At 43.0% G+C, this 20,765-nt stretch overlaps 1 protein-coding gene across 4 annotated transcripts in view; it reads left to right on the plus strand.

Moving 5' to 3' along the window:
- BRF1 (BRF1 RNA polymerase III transcription initiation factor subunit) overlaps nucleotides 1-20,765 on the plus strand; it is a 199,327-nt gene that overhangs the window by 108,204 nt on the left and 70,358 nt on the right. For all 4 annotated transcript variants that reach the window (XM_053407962.1, XM_053407882.1, XM_053408053.1 and 1 more), the window contains 3 exons: nucleotides 1,592-1,631; nucleotides 1,715-1,807; nucleotides 3,858-4,109. In XM_053407962.1, coding sequence (XP_053263937.1) covers nucleotides 1,592-1,631; nucleotides 1,715-1,807; nucleotides 3,858-4,109 — 385 coding nt within the window. The remainder of the gene's footprint in view (nucleotides 1-1,591; nucleotides 1,632-1,714; nucleotides 1,808-3,857; nucleotides 4,110-20,765) is intronic.

Consider the following 20,765-nt stretch of genomic DNA (forward strand, 5'->3'; position numbering starts at 1 on the left):
ATTTGTCCATCTAGCCCAATGTTGTATGCTGTCACTGGCAGCAGCTCTCTAAGGTCTTAGACTGAGGACTTGCCCATCTCCTGCTACATCGTCAGGTTCATTGAACATGGTAGGAACTGAACCTGGGATCTTCTGCATGCAACGTATGTGCCCCACCATTGAGCCAATGTGTGCAGGTGGCCATATGAAGTGGATATGGCAGATATGGCCCACCAAACTGTCTAGGTCCCTTCCTTTCAGCATTTGGGTATAAGTGAAGTACTCATTTGTTTAATCATGGGTCATTATTACAAATACAGTGGTACCTCGGGTTAAGAACTTAATTCGTTCTGGAGGTCCGTTCTTAACCAGAAACTGTTCTTAATCTGAAGCACCACTTTGACTAATGGGGTCTCCCGCTGCCGCCGCACAATTTCTGTTCTCATCCTGAAGCAAAGTTCTTAACCCGAGGCACTATTTCTGGGTTAGCAGAGTCTGTAACCTGAAGCGTCTGTAACCCGAGGTACCACTGTAAAGTGAATGATGTACAGTGGACGCTTGGGTTGCAAATGTGATCCGTGTGGGATGCACATTCGCAACCTGCAGCGTCGGCAACCCGCAGCGGTGCGTCTGCGCATGCGTGGGTTGCGATTCAGCGCTTCTGTGCACGCGCAAAGCGCGATTTAGCGCTTCTGCGCATGCGCGACTGCCAAAACCCGGAAGTAACCCGTTTCGGAACTTCTGGGTTTCGGTGGTCCGTAACCCCCAAAAAATGCAACCTGAAGCGTCTGTAACCGGAGGCATGACTGTATTAGAGAATCTGCATGTAAGGCATGTTCTTTGCCGCTTAGAGATGGAGCCCCCTATAATTTTTAAGAGCTGGTTCATCTTTCTGTATCTAAAGATTATGACTTGAACCTTTTGAAAATTACATGCAAATCATTAACGAGACAGTGAAGTGGCCAGATTCAAATCCTCACTCAGCCATGAAAATGGGTGGATGACCTTGGGCAACTAACTTTCTCTGTCTCCTAAATTGCTTTCTAGATTGATTATGAGCCCATCTTACCCTGCTGTGAATTCAGAATGTCCACCTATCCTGTCATCAAATCTGTGTACTTAATTCTGGATTTCAGCTCCCCCCCCCCCCGGTCAAAGGGCTTATTTTGAGAAACCTAGCACCCCAGCATTTATGAATGTCAGGTATACCGCTAAACTTTGTAATACCCAGTGGGGTTTTGTTGCATTTGCTTTTGGTTGCAAGCTTCAGAGCGAATAAAGTAAACCAAAGAATCTAACAAATACCTTTTGTGAGTTTTTCTTTGATTATTGGATTGAGGCATGAATCTAGTGGAGAGTTTCAAGCAGTATTTTAAATCTAGTTTCCAGTCCTTTTCTTTTGTTGTGTCCTAGATCATAGGGCTCTCTTGTGCATTGTAAACCCTAGATGCAATCCATACCTGTTTAGCTCATGCACAACTGTTGATTTTGAACGTTGTCAGGCCTGCTGAAGAATATATCTTTTACAGGATATAGTTATTGGTGCTTGTAAATCTTCCTAACATACAGTTTGGTTCTGTTGCTCATTTGTCTTCCTCTCTTCTTTTTCCAGCTTGAGAAGGAGCTGTATAAAAAGCTTGAAGAGTTAGAAGGTAGGGGCTACATTTCATTCAATTGTCTTATTTCTGTCACATTGTGTTTGTGCACTGGTGACAATTATTTGTATGTACCGCAGGTGAAATATCAAGCTACCAAGATGAAATAGAGATTGAGTTAGAAAATAGCAGACCAAAAGCAAAAGGAGTTTATGCAAATTTCAGTAAAGACGGTAAGTCTGTTTAAAATCCCTTAATCAGGAGTATGTTAAATGTGAGAATGATTTTACCATAGTTTTGAATTTGGGTATATAAGTGCATCAATTTGGAATATTTGGGAGCTGGGCATGTTTAGCCTGGAGAAGAGGAGGTTAAGGGGTGATATGATAGCCATGTTCAAATATATAAAAGGATGTCACATAGAGGAGGGAGAAAGGTTGTTTTCTGCTGCTCCAGAGAAGCGGACACGGAGCAATGGATACAAACTACAAGAAAGAAGATTCCACCTAAACATTAGGAAGAACTTCCTGACAGTAAGAGCTGTTCGACAGTGGAATTTGCTGCCAAGGAGTGTGGTGGAGTCTCCTTCTTTGGAGGTCTTTAAGCAGAGGCTTGACAACCATATGTCAGGAGTGCTCTGATGGTGTTTCCTGCTTGGCAGGGGGTTGGACTCGATGGCCCTTGTGGTCTCTTCCAACTCTATGATTCTATGATTCTATGATTCTATGATTCTATGGAATATAGAGAAAAATGAAGTATTTCATTTGTAAGCTAGGAATGACGCAGGAAGAGTTGGATTTTCTAACAGAGTTGGGGAATTTGTGTTACCTCTTTCAGTGTTGTTAGCCCTAACTAGATGAATTGAGAGTTTTGCATTGACTTTTAAAAATTATTGGTAGAGAAATCAAATAGCTTCCAGGGAAGAGAGCAGGCATTGGTATTGGTGAATGTCTTCCCAGATGATATGTCTACTCAACTGCAGAACTTTGTAAGTACGTATGTGTCAGGGAACTGACATCGGCTCCCAAGCGATGCCGGAGAAGGGCCCAGCAGGGAGAGAGGGAACTCATCGACTGGGGAAGGAAATCAGCGTAACCCCAGGGATAAAGGGGGGCGGATGGGGGAATCGGAGAGGGGGCTCCAGGACTCTTCGCCGGAGACCAGCGGGGAGAGCACAGGTCCTCCGCTACCCACACCCACCCTGCGCAGAAGACTTCCGCGCAGGGAAAGTAGGCGTAGACTTGGCGTCAAAGAACTTCTTTGCTGGAAGAAGTTCAAGAAATGCCCACTGACGGATTCTGCTAGCGACTGAAACAGCCACGAAGTGAAGGGCTGTCCAGCCAGGAAAAGGTTTAACCAGGCAACCTAGCCAGGAGTGGCGGCAACTTACGCACGAGCAACCCCATATAACCATTACAGTATGGGATATAAATAGCTTCATTTCCCTTCCCAACCTTTTGCGAGCTCCCAGCCACCAGAAATGCATTAAACACGGACATACAGGAAAGTAGTAAAATATATGATGATGCCCATCTGTGTTGGACACATTGATTTAAAAATAAAACAAAATTGAAGACTGCGGAATAATGCATCTCTAGCTTTACATTTCATTGTTCAGATAATTTCATTGGTTACATTGGCATCTGTGTGAGGGAGCTTTTAATCAAGAGATTGTGGTCTTCCAATTCTTAAGGAGTGGGATTTCTGAAGGCTGGAAGCTGCGAAGGCAATCTCTCTTGTGCCAGTAGCCCAACTTTGAAGCACTGTGAGCAGGCTTGTCAGCCACTAATTGGGGAAACTGATCCTCTGGTGGTCTCAGCAAAGTCTGTTGCTGGACAGGTGCTCATAGCTGGAGCTGGACCTAGGAATGATGGAGGGGTGCTGGGCAGATGCTTTGTCTCATTTTGATGGCTTCAACAAAATTTTATCAATTCCCCCCTTTACAATGTTGCTTCGTTACTGAAACGCCACAGTTAAAACTGCAAAATATTGAATTAATTCACAATGGCATTGGATTTGCTCACAAAGCAGCCTCTGCACCAACCACCACATCTTTAGAGGGCATGTTTCCAGCTCTGTTCACACCTTCCATATGCATTCACTGAGCGGAGGGGAGTGTGGCTCTGATGTTTGTTTTTTGACAAGGACGAGTAATGAACTCACGCTAGAAAGAAATAGTGATTGTGAGAGATTCTTAGGAGTCTAAAGAAGCCTGTCAGCAGCATACAGCACAAATCTGTTTTAACATTTTTGATGAAATTATTTGATCCTGTCCCTTTAAAGACTGCATGGAAGACAATGCCTCGAGTATATTTGGAGAAGAGGAGGGAGAAGACGAAGAACTGGAAGCAGCTGCGAATCATTTAAACAAGGACTTTTACAGTGAACTTCTGGATAAAGACAGGTCAAAGGAAAAAGAGTCTCCTCTGAGGCCACCTGCCCTGGAATCCCTGCTTGGCCCTCTCCCTACAGCCGCCAGTCTTGGAATAACAGAATCTATAAAAGAATGCATATTGACTAAGGATCGAGACCACAGTAAGTATGACCTGAGTTAGACATATGAATTGAGTTGCGAAGCACAAGAGGCTCTCGTTGTTCACTGGAATTTCACTTTTGTACCAAATTGGAGCTTGCTTCTCTGTGATGGGGATTGGTGGAGGCTTTTGTCAGTGTTTCCTGCATCAGCCTAGTGGCCATAGGGGCTGAGAGCTTCAAAACAGAGTGAGAGAACTCTCAGGTGACACGTGGAGAAAAGCACATTTAGGTGATGCTGTGCCTTCATTAGCTTTGTAATAAGGTGATCATGCCATGGGCTATCTTTTCATTGTGCAGTTTTACTGCCAGTATTATGTTTTAACTTTTCTTGGAAGTATATTTGGAACTATTGGCTTACATACCGACATATGTTGTCCGTATAATGAATATTATATGGACAACATATGCTAATACGTAAACCATTCATTTTCCTTCCTTCCCTGTGAATTTTTAAGCCTCTAGACTGAAGAGATTTGCCTTGTATTTTCCTTAATATTTTTGTGTGTTTCACCTTGACTTTCATATATATCCTTTTGTACTCTCAAGATTCGTGGCTATTGGTGTGAATGCTCTTGGAATGTTTGTAGGATCTCATATTGTCTTGGGATCAGTTTCTGCTCATGTGATGTGTTCTATATGTCATTAAATTTATCCCGGTTTTAACCATCCTCTCCCAGGGATTGTCAACAAGTCATTATGCCAGCCTTCTTCAACCTTGAGCCCCTAGATGTTGTTGGCCTACAACTTCCGTCATTCCTAAGCACTGGCTAAACTGGCTGAGGCTGATGAGAATTAGAGTCCAACAGCATCTGGGTCTGGGGATCCAAGTCTGACAAATTCTGCATTATACAGAGGCTCACTTATACAGAGGCTCACCCAGCCTTGTATAGTGGCACCAAGATACTATTGGGTGATATTCAACTAAATAGTTGCACTGGTGCAACGATTAGCACTAGTGCAATGAGATTTCCCTCCTCTTCTTCCCCCATGTGTGCCCTGTGCTGCTCCAGAGGGTTGGGAGAACCCCAGAATATATTTAAGGGGGGAGGAGAGGGGAGAAATGTTCTGTTTCACAAGGATCAAACCTTGCTTCAAAATGTCTTCTATAGGCTTCCTGGAAGCATGTGGTTGGTCACTGTGGAAAACAGGATGCTGTAATCCTGAAAACAGGATGTCTGTAATATGACCAACTACCGTATATTGGTACAGTAGCAGCCTTCAGATACAGAAAGTACTTCTTGCTAAATGAAGAATGGAATGTGATTACAAAGCTGCTTCTCGGTTCAGTTTTCAGAGCCAATACAGTATCTGTTCTTTTTCTCTTCCTCTGACCATCTATTCCACTGCTCACTTTGCATTATTTCAAGCTTCCGCCAGCTTTTTACACCTGCCTTTAATCCTCACCTCTGATTCACTTCGTGACCTTCAGGAATCCACAAGATTTAGATCTCAAGCAATGCCAAATAAATGGTAAATGGTAGTAGCAGTGTGCAGTCATTTTTGTCTCACGCAGTATGTTTTCTCTAAGGAACATGGTAAGAAGGCTCAGATCATTATTGTGCTTCCATCTGTTTACTGGAACATGTGCAGTTGTTTGCTTAAAAACTGCTTTCGTTTTGCCGTTTGCTTCGAGGTAAATCGTGCAGCAATGTCCCTGATCCCCCCCTACTCCCTTCTTCACTCTTATTGAGGCATGGATTCCATTTTATACTTCTTAGTACCACTTGTCAAAATTCTTTAATATGTGGCCTCTTAGGCATGTAGTTGCCCTAATGAAAGCCCCTGGAAACGTGCAAATTGCTTTTGCAGTCTGCTCTTAATGTATATTCCATGTACCGTATCATGCTGAAAAGGTCTCTTTAAGTGGGCGATGATAAATCTCGGTCAGAGCAAACCCTTCAAGTCGAACCTTCTGTGTACAGCTCATAAATCTGGCAGTCTTTATAGACTATTGTATCTGTGATTGAGCCTTCATTATGCTGTTAATGAGATGTGAAAATCTCGCTGCAGCCGGCTTGATAAAGTTGGAGCCTCCCTTCAGCCCCCCTCCCGATGCTCCATATACAATTTCCAGTATCTGAATTCTTTGCTATGAATTGTCTCCAATTTATATAATTTTGACCCAAACACCGGCAGAAGAAAACAATTTTGTTGCTTAACAATCTGTTGACTGCACATAAAAACATATGCTCTTTTGAATGGTGATAGGCTCGAGTGCCACACAGCAAGACCTGCTCTTTTGACTGAAGAAATCTTTCATCTGAGTTAGCAGCATATGCTAATCAAAACATGCCCAGTGCTTTGGGGTTTCTAGGATTTGGTTGAGACTGATTGCAAGGGAAAATTTTTGCAACCGGTACAAACTCAAAGGTGACTTCAGATGTTCATTGAAACTGGAAGAGTAGAAGTTATGCTTCCAGTCTAATTAATTTAAAAAGCTTGTGGAGTCGGGAGTCAGTGGGTGACTTGTTGTATATGAGATCTCACTGCCCTTAGAATGGAAAGTTCTTTTGGGTTCTTGACCTAGAACTGCTGTTTAATAGGCAGGTAACAGCTGTCTTTATCCATTTGCAACCTCCCCTAGAAGAGGTGCAGTAGCTCAGTGGTAGAGCCCCTGTTGTGCACGCAAAAATCCCCAATCTTTCCCAGTAGGACTGAGAAGGACCTGGGGAGATGCTGCTGATCATTGTAGGTGATACTGAGCCTGGTTGACCAACAGTCTGATTCAATAGATGGTAACTTCCTTTGTTCCTACCATGAAGACTTTGCCTCCGACTTTTGTCCCTTGTTAACTTCTGGATTAGATTGCTGTCATGCACCGTCTGTGTGGGCATCTTTGAAGACTGCTCAGGAACTGCACCTGGCCAGAATGTCAGGATCCTGTTTAGGTCTGGCCTAAGAGGCTATAGTGCTCCTCTTCTTATTCAGGTATGTTGCTCATCCGTTGGGTTTTGAGCATAAATCAAAGCAGTAGGACCTAGGAGACCAGGTTTCAGATTCCCATTCTGCCTTGAAGCTCATTGGGTGACTTTGGGCCAGTCATTACTCCTCAGTCTAATCTTCCTCACAGGGTTGTTGTGAGGACTTGAGCTCCTTGGAGTAATGGTGGGGTTTGTTTATTTAAAGCATTTTTATCTTGCTTTTCACCCCAAAAAATCCCAGTGCAACTTACAAATACCAGCAATAAGTCAATTGTAGTAGTAGTAGTAGTAGTAGTAGTAGTAGTAATAATAATAATAATAATGATGATGATGATGTCATCTGTTGGCAAGAGGGGCTAGGATCGTCTTGGTAATGCCACCCAGCCTTCAGAAATCACTTTAAGGCTCGCCCCCTGACTATTTCAGTGTCGCCTTCCAGGAAACTAATAAAAAAAGCTGTTTATGAGAGCAGACTTCTTATGAGAACTTTTTCCCTTTTAAAAAATGCCTGAAGTAGGAAATTGAATTCAGAGTGGTTTTATGACTTGGTTATATATTTGGATTTATTTTTAAGTGTTGCTCTGATGGCATTTCATGTATATTGTACTGCGTCTTATGCTTTACAAGCTATTATGAAAGTGTTTTTGGGACGTGGAGTAGAAATTTGAGTTAATAATTAATCATAATTATAAACATGATGCAATTATTTATCCTTGCCATCTTTTTCCAAACTGCTGGATTTGGGTTTCAGGACCTAGTAGGTTCGCATGCGATAAACATCGGCAGTGTACTTTTCTTAAGAACACAGCTGTGTTTTTTCTTTTGGCAGGGATCTTCTACTGAACATCGTGATTGATGATGTCACTCATTAACTTGGCAGAGTTGCATCTACTTTTGGCAGACTTGGGCATGTTTGAACGTGGTGCTGCTGTGTCAACAAAAGTTGTTTTATACCAAGCATTCTCTCCTTATAGGCCTTTATGTGGAACAAATTCACATACTGGCTACCGACCGACGACATGAGGCAACTGCATTGCTTCCTTCTGTTCTTCTTGTGGCAAAGTTTCAGGTGCAGAGCCTGCCATCTAGCATACAAAGGAACTTTGTCCTCTCCCGACTTCTTTTTGGATGTTGAGCTGTGTGTGTGTGTGTGTATTGATGACCGCCATCTTCTTTCTCCTTTCTGTATGCACCAGCCTCTGAGATTCATATTTCATTTTGATGGGGTGCTCTATCATCATACAGGAGAGGTGCCTTCGGGGTCATGAACAAGGAGATGGAGGTAGAAAGAACTTGAACCCATAAGTGGTGAGGGGGCGAGGGGGAAAGACCACCGGCTCACTGGATGGATTGCATCCTTTGTCCGCATCTGAGCTCATTGCAGTCAATTATTTGGATGAGTAGTCACTGGGAGCTAGTAAAAAGAATGTCTCTTTTGCCCATTTCTCTCTCTGTTTCATTTAACCTAGAAACTTCTTATTATAATAACCGGTGATCATATTGATCTTGCTTATTACAGAAGCATTATAGAAGATGACAACTTAGCGATCAAATGGAGCTTTCATTGGATTCAAGTGAAAATGAAACCCATTAGAGAACTGTTATTTAAGCAGTTATCATTGCGTTGACTGAAATGTCAAACTAGTAGCCTTCCAAGACTGTATCCAACACAGAGAAGACTCATCACCACACTTTCAGCTGTGGATGAAGATTTATTAATCTGTGCTAAAGAGCCATAGACCTTGCCCTTGGCAGGAGGTGATACAAGGAAACACAGAATTCTGCTGGGGTTAACTGCTTTGAAGACAGAATGACAAATGATCAATAAATATACAGAGTGATGAGGTACCTTGGGTATGTTTTACTGGGTTTACATTTTGCCCTAGATGACCTCTCTTTATAACTTTGACCTCATTGGATAGTACCATTATCTTAGTGCTTTTTAAAAAACAACCAAACCACCACCCTAAACCATAGAGGGAGAAGACAAATTATGGGTCACACGAGAGATCTAATGTAAGGTCTTGGAAAACCAGCCTTTTGTGCGTCAAATTTTGTCCCCTGATCCCACAAGCCTGCCATCTTCAACCATGTAATCTGTTTTTGGCCCTTTGGATGTTGGCAATGAATATAAAGAAACAAATAATAAATAGCAGGTTATTTGCCCTATTTGTATTTGTCTCTCAAGCCCAACTGAGGGTCTTTTCCTGCCGGAGCACTTGTTTCATGCTTAAATTTGTCCTATTAGAACGAAGGGGATGTAAATATGCTTAACCTTGGTTGCGCCTTGCCTTCGTGAATTTCACAGGTGATGAAAGATTTGGTCCTAGGGGGCTTTGTTGTGGGAACTCCTGTTGTGCAAAGGTGCTATGATGAGTCAAAATGGCAAGCAGGTGATACATGGCAGGTTACTTTTCCTGTTTAGTGTGTTGGCGTTTTGAGGAGTGAATTTTGTGGGGTTTTGCACCGTAAAGGTATTTTAAACAGATGTTTTGTCACTTTAGCATGTTCTTCTACTCATGCTGCAATCCTTGTAGCTTTGTTGGATGTTTGTAGTTGGTGATTTTTATTTTTTAGTTACAATAATGTGCAATTTCAAAGGGGGAAACAGCATCAGGGAAGGACTCCCCTCTGCCAGATCACTTGCCCATATTTTTTACCCTGACCTGGCTGAAACCTAGGGGTTACCTGAATTGTTTCTTTTGCAAAAGTGAAAGCAACTTGGGATGACTGATTTGGGGGCTGGAAAATGTTAAAAGTCCATTTTCTTTGCATAAGCCTCTTCCACCAAACTTAAACCTCAGTGGTTTAATATTTGTAAAACTAAAGGCTGTAAGAAGAATAACAAAATCATGTGTATTTCTGTCCTAAGACTTGTATAGTTTAAGAACAGTCTAAAACCTGATGAATTCAGCTAAAATTCAGATGAATTGCAAGTTAAAGCTGAAATTGCATATAACAGAACACACAAAATTCTTGATAGAGCGTGTCTAACAGTTCCCTGTGCTACAGAATAACTGCATATTGGCTCAATAATCATAACGCTTACCAGAATAAGAAGTGTGTTTGTGTGTGGATAAATTTACTGTCGGTAATGAAAGCTGTAGGTAGTCCTTCAAACGGAAGAGGTCAAATTAATGACCTCAGAAAGTTATTTATTTGCTTCTACTGTAATGTATAATGTGCTTAAGTAATCAGTTGCCTGCCTTCTTAACCTGGCTGAGATGCAATGATGGCTAACTGATGTAAAGAAGGCAATAACCCCTGAAAAACAAACAAAGGATGTGAATACATAGAGATCCCATTAAGGAGCAGAAATAAGGAACAGCCGTCTCTCGAGATGTGTTGGGTGGGTCTTATGGCGTGGTTCTGGGAGATATCCTTAAGGGCACAAAATAGGCTTTGAAAGAGAAAATATCAGTACCGTGATTGGTAAAATAAGAAGCATGTCCTAGTGCACTTTATTCTTTTGTATAAATGCTACAGGCCATTCTTATCACAGAAGGGAGAGAGGGTAAAAGGAGGCTGATATACAAGATCATTTACAAGGGAACAATGTATAGTGTGTGATATGTATACCTTGAATTTATGATCCAAGGGGGGAAAAGGCTGCCAATAGAAGAAGAAGAAGAGGAGTTTGGATTTGATATCCCGCCTTTTCACTTTCTTCAGGAGTCTCAAAGCGGCTAACAATCTCCTTTCCCTTCCTCCCCCACAACAAACACTCTGTGAGGTGAGTGGGGCTCAGAGACTTCAGAGAAGTGTGACTGGCCCAAGGTCACCCAGCAGCTGCATGTGGAGGAGCGGAGACACGAACCCGGTTCCCCAGATTATGAGACTACCGCTCTTAACCACTACACCACACTGGCTCTCCACAAACTCACAAGCATCCCTGGAGAGCTTTCTTGCCTCTTCTGTCAGTAGGGGGTAATGGGGAGTCCATTTGAATACCCAGAGCCTTCCCCCACCCAATAGAAGAGGACGGGTGAGGACAGATGACCATTTATCAAGGGGTAGTTTACCACAAGAGACACGGGTGGTGCTGTGGGTTAAACCACAGAGCCTAGGACTTGCCGATTGGAAGGTCGGCGGTTCGAATCCCCGCGACAGGGTGAGCTCCCGTTGCTCGGTCCCTGCTCCTGCCAACCTAGCAGTTCGAAAGCACATCAGAGTGCAAGTAGATAAATAGGTACTGCTCCGGCGAGAAGGTAAACGGTGTTTCCGTGCGCTGCTCTGGTTTGCCAGAAGCGGCTTAGTCATGCTGACCACGTGACCCGGAAGCTGTACGCCGGCTCCCTTGGCCAATAAAGCGAGATGAGCGCCGCAACCCCAGAGTCTGTCACGACTGGACCTAATGGTCAGGGGTCCTTTACCTAGTTTACCACAATATGTGTATAAGTACTTTGTAAGCCGGTTGTCTGCGACATCCTGCCAAGTGGGGAGGAATTTTTTTTTATCTCCGCTACTGCTATTTCCCTAGATCTCTAGTCAGGTGTACCCCTTGATAACTGGGTTGCCATATTTAGCCCTCTGGCTGAAAAAGGTCTCCCACCCCAAGATTATTATATCCCAGAAGGGTCTGGGATGACATAAGAGAGATTGGCTAAGGGATGGTTTGGTAAAATGTGGGAGGATTCCATTATATATTGATAATTAGTAGTCTCATTGAGTATACTAGTGAAGGTTTTTTTCTCTCCAAGGAATGATATTCTTGCACTTAATTTTTAAGTCACAGTGGAAGAGGCTAACGCTCTTTATGCTACAGCTAAGGTTTTACTGAGATTTTATGCAAAGTAGGGCGAAAAAGCCTTGCAATCTGTATTTTGCTTTGCTAAACGTTGTGCAGTAAATCTTTAGAGGGCAATTGGGTTTCCCCATGTAATTTCAAACGTAAGACATTTGTTAGCTTTTATAGCAGCAATATTTTTAATTCCTCCCGTGTTGCACCGTTGCCTTAAACTCCATTAGTTGCTCTAGTTAACTATATAGACACCTGAAGGCAGCCTTGTTGACATCTGAAGGCAGCCCTGTTTCGGGAGGCTTGTAATGTTTGCTTTTATTTTATTTTTTGTATTTTTGTTCGTAGCTGCCCAGAGTGGGTGAGGCATCCCAGTCAGATGGGTGGGGTATAAGAAATAAAATTATTATTAGCAGTATTGTTATTAATAGCTCTCCCAGTGTTCAGTTTTGACTTCATACATTTGCCCATGTCTATACTTCTCTCTCTCTTACCCCCACCCCTGTATCTATGGGTGGAAAGGTATTGGTGGTTGACATACTGGTCCAAGTAAATAAGATATAATTAGGCAATTAATGAGGTCAACTTATTCTTAAGGACAGAAATTGACAGCCTTACAGTGAGCCTCTCCATATCAATTTTGAAAAATGACATGAAGCTCCCCCAAGCATTATTATGGGCTTATCCAAATGAATCCAAATATGTTAGTCTCAACATATAAACTGCAGCCTAGTGCTTTAAGCTGAGTACATATTTCCCCCCCGCTATCAGATCATTCAGTTTTGTGCATACAGAAAGCAGGTCCTACTCGCCAAAAGCATTGCGGGTATGGGGAGAAAGCAGCCTATCTTGAAAGAGTCCATACACAAATCAAGATTGCTCCCCTCCCCCCAATACACATGCACAGTGACTGTTAAAATGCCTGGGAAGAGAAGAAATATCGGCAACAACTGCTTGAGGCATTGTGCCAAACCTGGAAGTACCCCAAAAACCTAATTAAAAGGGGGGGAATGAGGCAGGGTGGCCTTATGTGGGCCCCGGCAACCTGTATGTGGGTCTGCAATGAAACCCCTGCACAAATCGGTCACTATGTCAATCCCTGCTCCCTTCATTCCTCCTCCAGTTACCCTTCTATGGCACCATCTTGGGTTGCTGGAGCCAGAGAGCAAAATGAGATCTGGAACTGACATGCCCTAAACTCAAGAGTTCCCTGCTCAGGTTGACTGGAATTGGGTAGTCGATGTTATGCCTACAGCCCAAAGTACCAGGAAAGTACCGAAAGGAAAGGGTCTTTCTAACACACGAAGAGTTGGATCAGACCAGTTGGTGGACCATCTAGTCCACCACCTTGTACTCACGGTGACCAATCAGATGCCCATGGGAAGACTGCAAGCACAACCTGAGCGCAACATCTCTCTCTCTGTCTGTGCGCAATTCCCAGAAACTGGTATTCAGGGCATACTTCCAGCAGTAGAGGTATGACTGGTAGCCTTCTCCTCCATGAATTAATCTAATTTGTCTGTGTCCAGGACCTCTCAGTGTGGGGTGGGGCCTGACCCCACTGCTCTATTCCATCAGTTTTTGTGCTGTTAATGCTGCAAGGCTTCATCAACATTTGATTTCATTGAGGGAGGTGCAGATGGAAGTAACTGTTAACATGTTTTTATCAGGTGCTTCTTGGGACAACACAAATTATGTAACCTGTTAGTTTGGGCAAGGTAAGCGAAATCTATAAATTCAACATGCCATCCCCATTACCTGTTGTTGGTTTTTTTGCCGTTTTAGCCCAAGCCATAATTGAAATGCAGAAAGCTAGCACTTCACTAGCACCAAATTGCTAATTTCTCATGCTAGTTAGTTTATTCTCTCTGCAGCTGTCCCTGCTGCTTCTCTCTCCCCCCCCCTTCTTTCCACCACATTAAAGTCGCTTGTCTATTTCGGTCTCATGCTCGCCTCATAAAGCAGAATGTACTCTTGAAACGATTCTCCTTAAATGAATAGCCTCGATCATCCAGAATCTACCTATTGGCATTTTAAAATGAGACCTCTTCTTTAAAAACCCCCACCAAAAAACAAAATGAAACATAAAGAGAAACCTTACAAGGGAAGGCATTTGGGTAAATGTGGCTCAGTTAGCATAGCTGTTATGAGAGAAATTGTGCATTAAAATACAGATGTAGTTTTTTGTTGTATTTTGGAGTCTGTGGCTGTTGACCTAGCTAGGCAGTTGCCGCAGACTTATGGCATGTGCACCCCAGAGCTTTTCTCTCTTGCTCTTTGTCAAAGGTAGCTCTTGTGGAGTTCAAGATGGAAAAAATACACGGGGAGGAAGCCACAAACAGCCTGAAAGCTTCCAGGTTAATCTTGCTTGCTAGCCTGAGCAGCGAGGAATTCTAGCTGATCTGGAGGCCTTTATAGTAATCGGGAAGTATCAGCCAACCTGTTCTGACCTGTTGATGTAAAGAGGAGGCTCTCTTGGCTGGTTTCCTCACCATTCTTTCCTTTTGGAAAGAAAGGTCCATATAGTTAAAGCTATGGTTTTCCCAGTAGTGATGTATGGAAGTGAGAGAGCTGGACCATAAAGAAGGCTGATCGCCGAAGAATTGATGCTTTTGAATTATGGTGCTGGAGGAGACTCTTGAGAGTCCCATGGACTGCAAGAAGAACAAACCTATCCATTCTTAAGGAAATCAGCCCTGAGTGCTCACTGGAAGGACAGATCGTGAAGCTGAGGCTCCAATACTTTGGCCACCTGGTGAGAAGAGAAGACTCCCTGGAAAAGACTCTGATGCTGGGAAAGATTGAGGGCACAAGGAGAAGGGGACGACAGAGGACGAGATGGTTGGACAGTGTTCTCGAAGCTATGGACATGAGTTTGACCAAACTGCGGGAGGCAGTGGAAGACAGGAGTGCCTGGTGTGCTCTGGTCCATGGGGTCATGAAGAGTCGGACATGACTATACGACTAAACAACAACAGAACTATGGGGTGATTTCAATACTGAATCCCCACTTAACACTCCCCCTTTCATAGAATCGTAGAGTTGGAAAGGACCCACTGGTCATCTAGTCCAACCCCCTGCATTGCAGGAATCACTGCTGAAGCATCCATGAAAGGTGGCCATCCAACCTCTGCTTAAAAACCTCCAAGGAAGGAGAGTCCACAACTTCCCGAGGGAGATTGTTCCACTGTCAAAACATAGGCTCAAGAATTCTTACAGGCTTCCAGCGTGATACTTTCACCCAGCTGACATGCTTGGTTGCTTTTCAAAACTGGGTTGGCCATATGCTTCTGGCATTCAACGTATCCATTCCACCAGTTCTCCGAGCCTCTTGCAAGAATGCTGGGTGTCTGTGTCTGTGTGCGGTTTGCCACAAGAACGGTACTTGATGGATTGTGTCCCCGACTATGTGTACCCTGCACTCATGCTTCCTTGTAGTACTGCCAAACCACTAACTACGTAAGCAGTCCAGAAATTTTTTTACTCCATTTCTAGGCACTGACCGATAAGATCAGTTTCATCTTGATATGTTTAGATTGCAAATATGTGCTGCAAATGGCCACAGTGACCTTAGCACTTCTCTTATTACAAGGCAAGTTTCCTTCCGGTTAAAATACAAAAAAGAAAATATGGCAGAACTTAAGAGGGCAACCTACTGATTTAGTAACAAAAGGAAAGGGCAAATTGGGGCATTTTCAGAATCATGATACCATATGGGCAATAATTTCCACAGTTAAATAATCCTGAGGAAGGTGAAGCTAGCAAAAAGCCGGACTTCCGGTCAGCGCCAGCGACTAATGGCGGATTCCCTCTGAGCTCCGGAGGGAATCGGCTCCGCGGGACTGGGTCTTGCCGCTCCGGCGAAGCGGGGACAGGTGAAGCCTGTGAACTTGAAGACTCGGCGGGCACCATTTGCGTCCCCCCCCCCGGCTGCGAAGGAGCCTTTTTAAAGGCTTCGGAATGGGACGGGGGTGAGTGGCGCGGGGCTGAGAGTCGTCTACCTTTTCCGCGGAGTGAAGCCGCACGGCCATGGTCGGAGAGCGCTGATTTCTTTCTGGATAATTGGACTCTAAAGCAACTACCCGTGAGTAGGTTTAAGCGAATTGGTCGGAGGAAATTTTGAGTAATTTTGGCACCGAAACGGGAAAGGCACAAACAGGAAGTCTGCCTTTCCGGATTGTAAATAGATCAAAGCAAAGAGACTGTGAAGCTGTAACTTTGAAAGACCTTTTTTTGAAGGCTTAAAATCCAACATCAAAAAAGCGGTTTCCCCTCCCATTTGCAGGAGCGGAGGGGAGAAAATTTGAGATTATTTACCTGCAAGAAAAGAGGGAAGTAAAGATATATCCGCTGCCTCTAAAACCTGGGAACGGTTTGCCTATGACTGGGAAAGCCGATCAGTGGGAAAACTGTCAGCATGTTAAGGGTAAAGAATCTTGAAGTAACTCTGCGAAAGATACAGTGTTTTTAGAACTGCTTCTGACTATAAAGTAACTTTTAAGGACATTGAAATTGTGGCTTTATAGGGACACGGGGGACTTATAAGGACTATATTTGTTTTAAAAGTTGCAAAGTAAAGTTGGAAGTGTGTCCCCCTAGAGGAGACTATGTTGCAACAACATTTAAGCCACCAAATAACAGCTTTGGAAAATTCCTCTTCAAAACAAATCTACCAGGCGTGAGACTGACCTTGGGTTTTACATGAGAGTGTTATGGCAAATGAGAAAGGGAAGATAGAGCTGGCGCAGGAAAAAACCACCAGGTCCGGCAGACAATACAAGACTGATACTACACATCAGAGAAGGGCCTCAACATCCGGAGCAGCAGGTACAGCAGGAGCTGCTGCTTTGCAAGTAAAACCAAAAGCTATGTCATCTGAAGACGTATTGGCCCAGGCACTCGGCAAAATTGATGAATCTTTGGAAAAATTAACCAAACAGGTAGCAGAGACAAACAAACAAGTAGCAGAAACAAATAAACAAGTAGCTGAGGCCTCAGCAAAAATTGACTTGAACACTACAAGTATTAATGAACTGGGAAAGAAGGTGAATTCTAATACACAGTCCATTGAAAAACTATTAGAGGAATCGGCCTCAACTCGAAAGATAGCAGAGGAAGCTAAGGAAATTGCAATTGCTACTCAGGAGAAGATACCACTGGTATATAAGAAACTAGAGGATCACGATCTGACACTGTCTATGATTGAAACTAATTGTAAATAACGTGGTTACGGAACAATTTGAGATAGAAAAAGGGACACGACAGGGGTGCCCAATTTCCCCATTGCTTTTTATTTCGGTCCTGGAGGTCCTGCTGAACGTGATTAGAAGGGACCGGTTGGTTAAAGGTATACAGGTCGGAGCTAAACAGTATAAACTGAGAGCATTCGCAGATGACTTAGTATTGACATTACAGGAGCCAGGATCTAGTACTAAAAGAGTTTTGGAATTGATTCAAGAATTTGGTCAGGTTGCAGGATTTAAACTGAATAAGTCAAAAACTAAGGTTTTAGAGAAAAATCTAACATTGACTGAAAAAGAGAAGTTTCAGAATGAAACAGGTTTGACTGTGGTTAAGAAAGTGAAATACCTGGGGATTAACATGACAGCTAAAAATGGGAATTTGTTTAAAGATAACTATGAAAAATGTTGGACGGAAGTGAAAAGAGATTTAGAAATTTGGTCAAATTTGAAGCTTTCCTTGTTGGGTCGAATTGCAGTCATAAAGATGAATGTATTGCCTAGAATGTTGTTTTTGTTTTAAACATTGCAAATTGTGGACAAGATGGACTGTTTCAAGAAGTGGCAGAAAGATATTTCTAGATTTGTCTGGCAGGGCAAAAAGCCCAGAATAAAATTTAAGATATTAACTGACGCAAAGGAAAGGGGTGGATTTGCCCTGCCAGACTTTAAACTTTACTATGAATCAGCGGCATTCTGCTGGTTGAAAGACTGGCTGCTTCTTGAGAACACAGACATTTTGGATTTAGAAGGTTTTAACAACGTTTTTGGGTGGCATGCATATTTGTGGTACGACAAGGTTAAAGTACATAAAGCATTTAAAAACCATATTGTCAGGAAAGCATTGTTTAATGTTTGGATTAGATATAAGGATTTACTGGAGAATAAAACCCCAAGGTGGTTGTCACCAATGGAAGCTAAAGCTCAGAAAAAGCTCAATATGGAGGCCAAATGGCCGAAATATTGGGAAATTTTGGAACAAGAAGGAGATAGACTGAAACTGCAGAGTTTTGAGAAATTAAAAGATAAAGTGCAAGATTGGCTTCATTATTATCAGATCATGGAGGCTTACAATTCAGATAAGAAAGTCGGCTTCCAGGTGGAAATATCTAAATTGGAAACAGAACTGTTAGAATCCAAAACTAAGATTTTGTCAAAAATGTATAACTTGCTGTTGAAATGGAACACTCAGGATGAGACGGTCAAATCTGCAATGATTAAATGGGCACAAGATGTTGGACATAACATTATGTTTGCGGACTGGGAACAGTTGTGGACCACCGGTATGAAATTTACGGCATGTAATGCCTTAAGAGAAAATGTTATGAATATGATATACAGGTGGTACATGACCCCAGTCAAGCTTGCAAAAATTTATCATTTGCCCGATAATAAATGTTGGAAATGCAAAGAAAATGAAGGTACATTCTTTCACCTTTGGTGGACGTGCCCTAGGATTAAGGCTTTCTGGGAAATGATCTATAATGAATTGAAAAAGGTATTTAGATATACCTTTCTGAAGAAACCAGAGGCCTTTCTCCTGGGCATGGTCGGCCAATTGGTGTCAAAGAAGGATAGAACTTTCTTTATGTATGCTGCAACAGCAGCAAGAATACTCATCGCAAAGTATTGGAAGACGCAAGATCTACCCACTCTGGAAGAATGGCAGATGAAGATGATTGACTGTATGGGATTGGCAGAAATGACTGGCAGAATCCGTGACCAGGGAGAAGAGTCGGCGGAAGAAGATTGGAAGAAATTCAAGGATTACTTACAGAAATATTGTAAAATTAATGAATGTTGAATGATATCGGATAGAAATTAAGAGGTTTTTAGCTGCAATGTTGTGAGTGATGTGGGAAAAAAAAGGGGTAAAGAAATAGGTTAAAAATTACTGATAAGGATTTGCTGAACTAACAACTTGAATTGGAATACAAGAAGGGGAGGTATGAGGAGGTCAGTGAAACATGTTATTGAAAAATAAGCATTGCGAACTTTATGTGTTTTTAAACTGTTTTGCTTTTTTCTTTTTGATTCTTTTTTATTGTATTAAATTGGAAAATTTTAATAAATATCTTTTTTTTAAAAAAGAAGCTAGCAAAAAGCCCAGGTTCTGCACAAGAAGTCAAGCTTTGTTTCAGACGAATCAGGAAGAATGCCACATAATCTTTTATCCTGTTTTAAAAACTGTGATCACACAAATAAATAAGAGAGGGCTTCTGCACAGTTACTATGAATGAATTCAGATTGTCGGGAGCGGGGAGGGGGAAATATTAATTTACAACTGTGTCCTCCACGTAATAACTGTGGTAAAAGTTTGTTGCTGAGTTAATGGAAGTAACAGCACTCCTTCACACATTCTGCTGGGGAAATCTCGCTTCTCTGGAGTGCTACACAGCTGTAATGCTCACCGAGTTTCAAAACTGCTTATTTATTCTTGAATTATTATTTTTCACTACCGTTTGTACCCGGCCTTTTTGGCAGCCTGCTGTGCAGCTGTGGCTAAGCAACTGTGCTTTGGGAACTCTTCCTCTGAGGAGAGATAGCGTAACCCAGTGATTAGTGTGTTGGACACAGATTAGAGAGTCCTAAATTCTAGTAAGACCTTTACCTAAACCAGGCATCCCCAACCCTCCAGATGGTTTGGCCTACAACTCCCATGATCCCTGGCTAACAGGACCAGTGGTCAGGGATGATGGGAATTGTAGTCCAAAACATCTGGAGGGCTGAAGGTTGGGGATGCTTGACTAAACAGAGTGTTGCTTCTCCGAAATATTTCACAGACCAAAGCAGCAACACTCATCTACCAGCTTCAGTATTCCCATCTCGTTTCCTTTTGACCGAGCAAAGCCTCCCACCCACAAGAACTGCACTCGATTCTGTTTCATCCCAACCTGCTGCACCCCACTCTTCTGTACCCCCACCTTCTATGACACCTGAACTGGTAAATTAAGTGGGGCGGGGGAAGAGGCAACAGGAAACGGCCCATCCCAGCAGTTTCATGTCGATGTTAAATAGCTCAGAGGACAAAATGCCCCACAAAACTTGGCGCAGCACAGTTGCCACGAAGAAGAACAAACGTATACAACTTCCACCTTTCTCAGTGAAGAGGGATTATTTGTCCCTTTACAACACAACCTGTTAGGGCGGCAGAAGGGTGGATTTATGGGAGCCAAGCACAAGCATGTGATTGTATGCGTTTGGCACGAGTGTCGTGGAGTGTCTCCCCATTCCCCATTCCGCCCCCTCTGTTGGTGGTGAAATCTGCTTCTGCCGTCGCAGCCATGCCCTTCGGTTATGTGGGGCAAAGTCTGAGCGTCTGAGAAATATTTCCAGAATTAAACCTTTCCTTGTGCAGAGATTCTGAGTTGTGTTTTTGTGGCCTCACAAATAGATCCTTGTAATGCTTTTATGAGTTTGGCAATCGCAGGCTGTTTTATTTTTGGCTCAGCTGCGCTCCCTCCCCCTCTCCCTTCCTGCCCAAGCCTGGCCCGGCTGTACTGGCTACCTGTCAAGTTTTGGTTTGCTTGTAAGATGCTTGTGCGTTGACTTATAAAGCCTTTTTGGAACAAAGGCCAACTTCTCCTCTGAGTCATTAATTTCCCGGCTCTCTTTGCCAGCAGAGGTCAGTTGACTCGGTCCTGCTTTATTTCGTCTGTGCCTAAATGCATCACTGTCGGACTCGGTTTTTTGTGACAGCTTTTGGTTAGTCTATCCTTTGCAGCGACTTTTGAGGCCCACCTCACTTGGCCCGTCT

This window comes from Podarcis raffonei, chromosome 1 (genome assembly GCF_027172205.1).
Source record: "Podarcis raffonei isolate rPodRaf1 chromosome 1, rPodRaf1.pri, whole genome shotgun sequence".
In the NCBI taxonomy this organism is placed as follows: domain Eukaryota; kingdom Metazoa; phylum Chordata; class Lepidosauria; order Squamata; family Lacertidae; genus Podarcis; species Podarcis raffonei.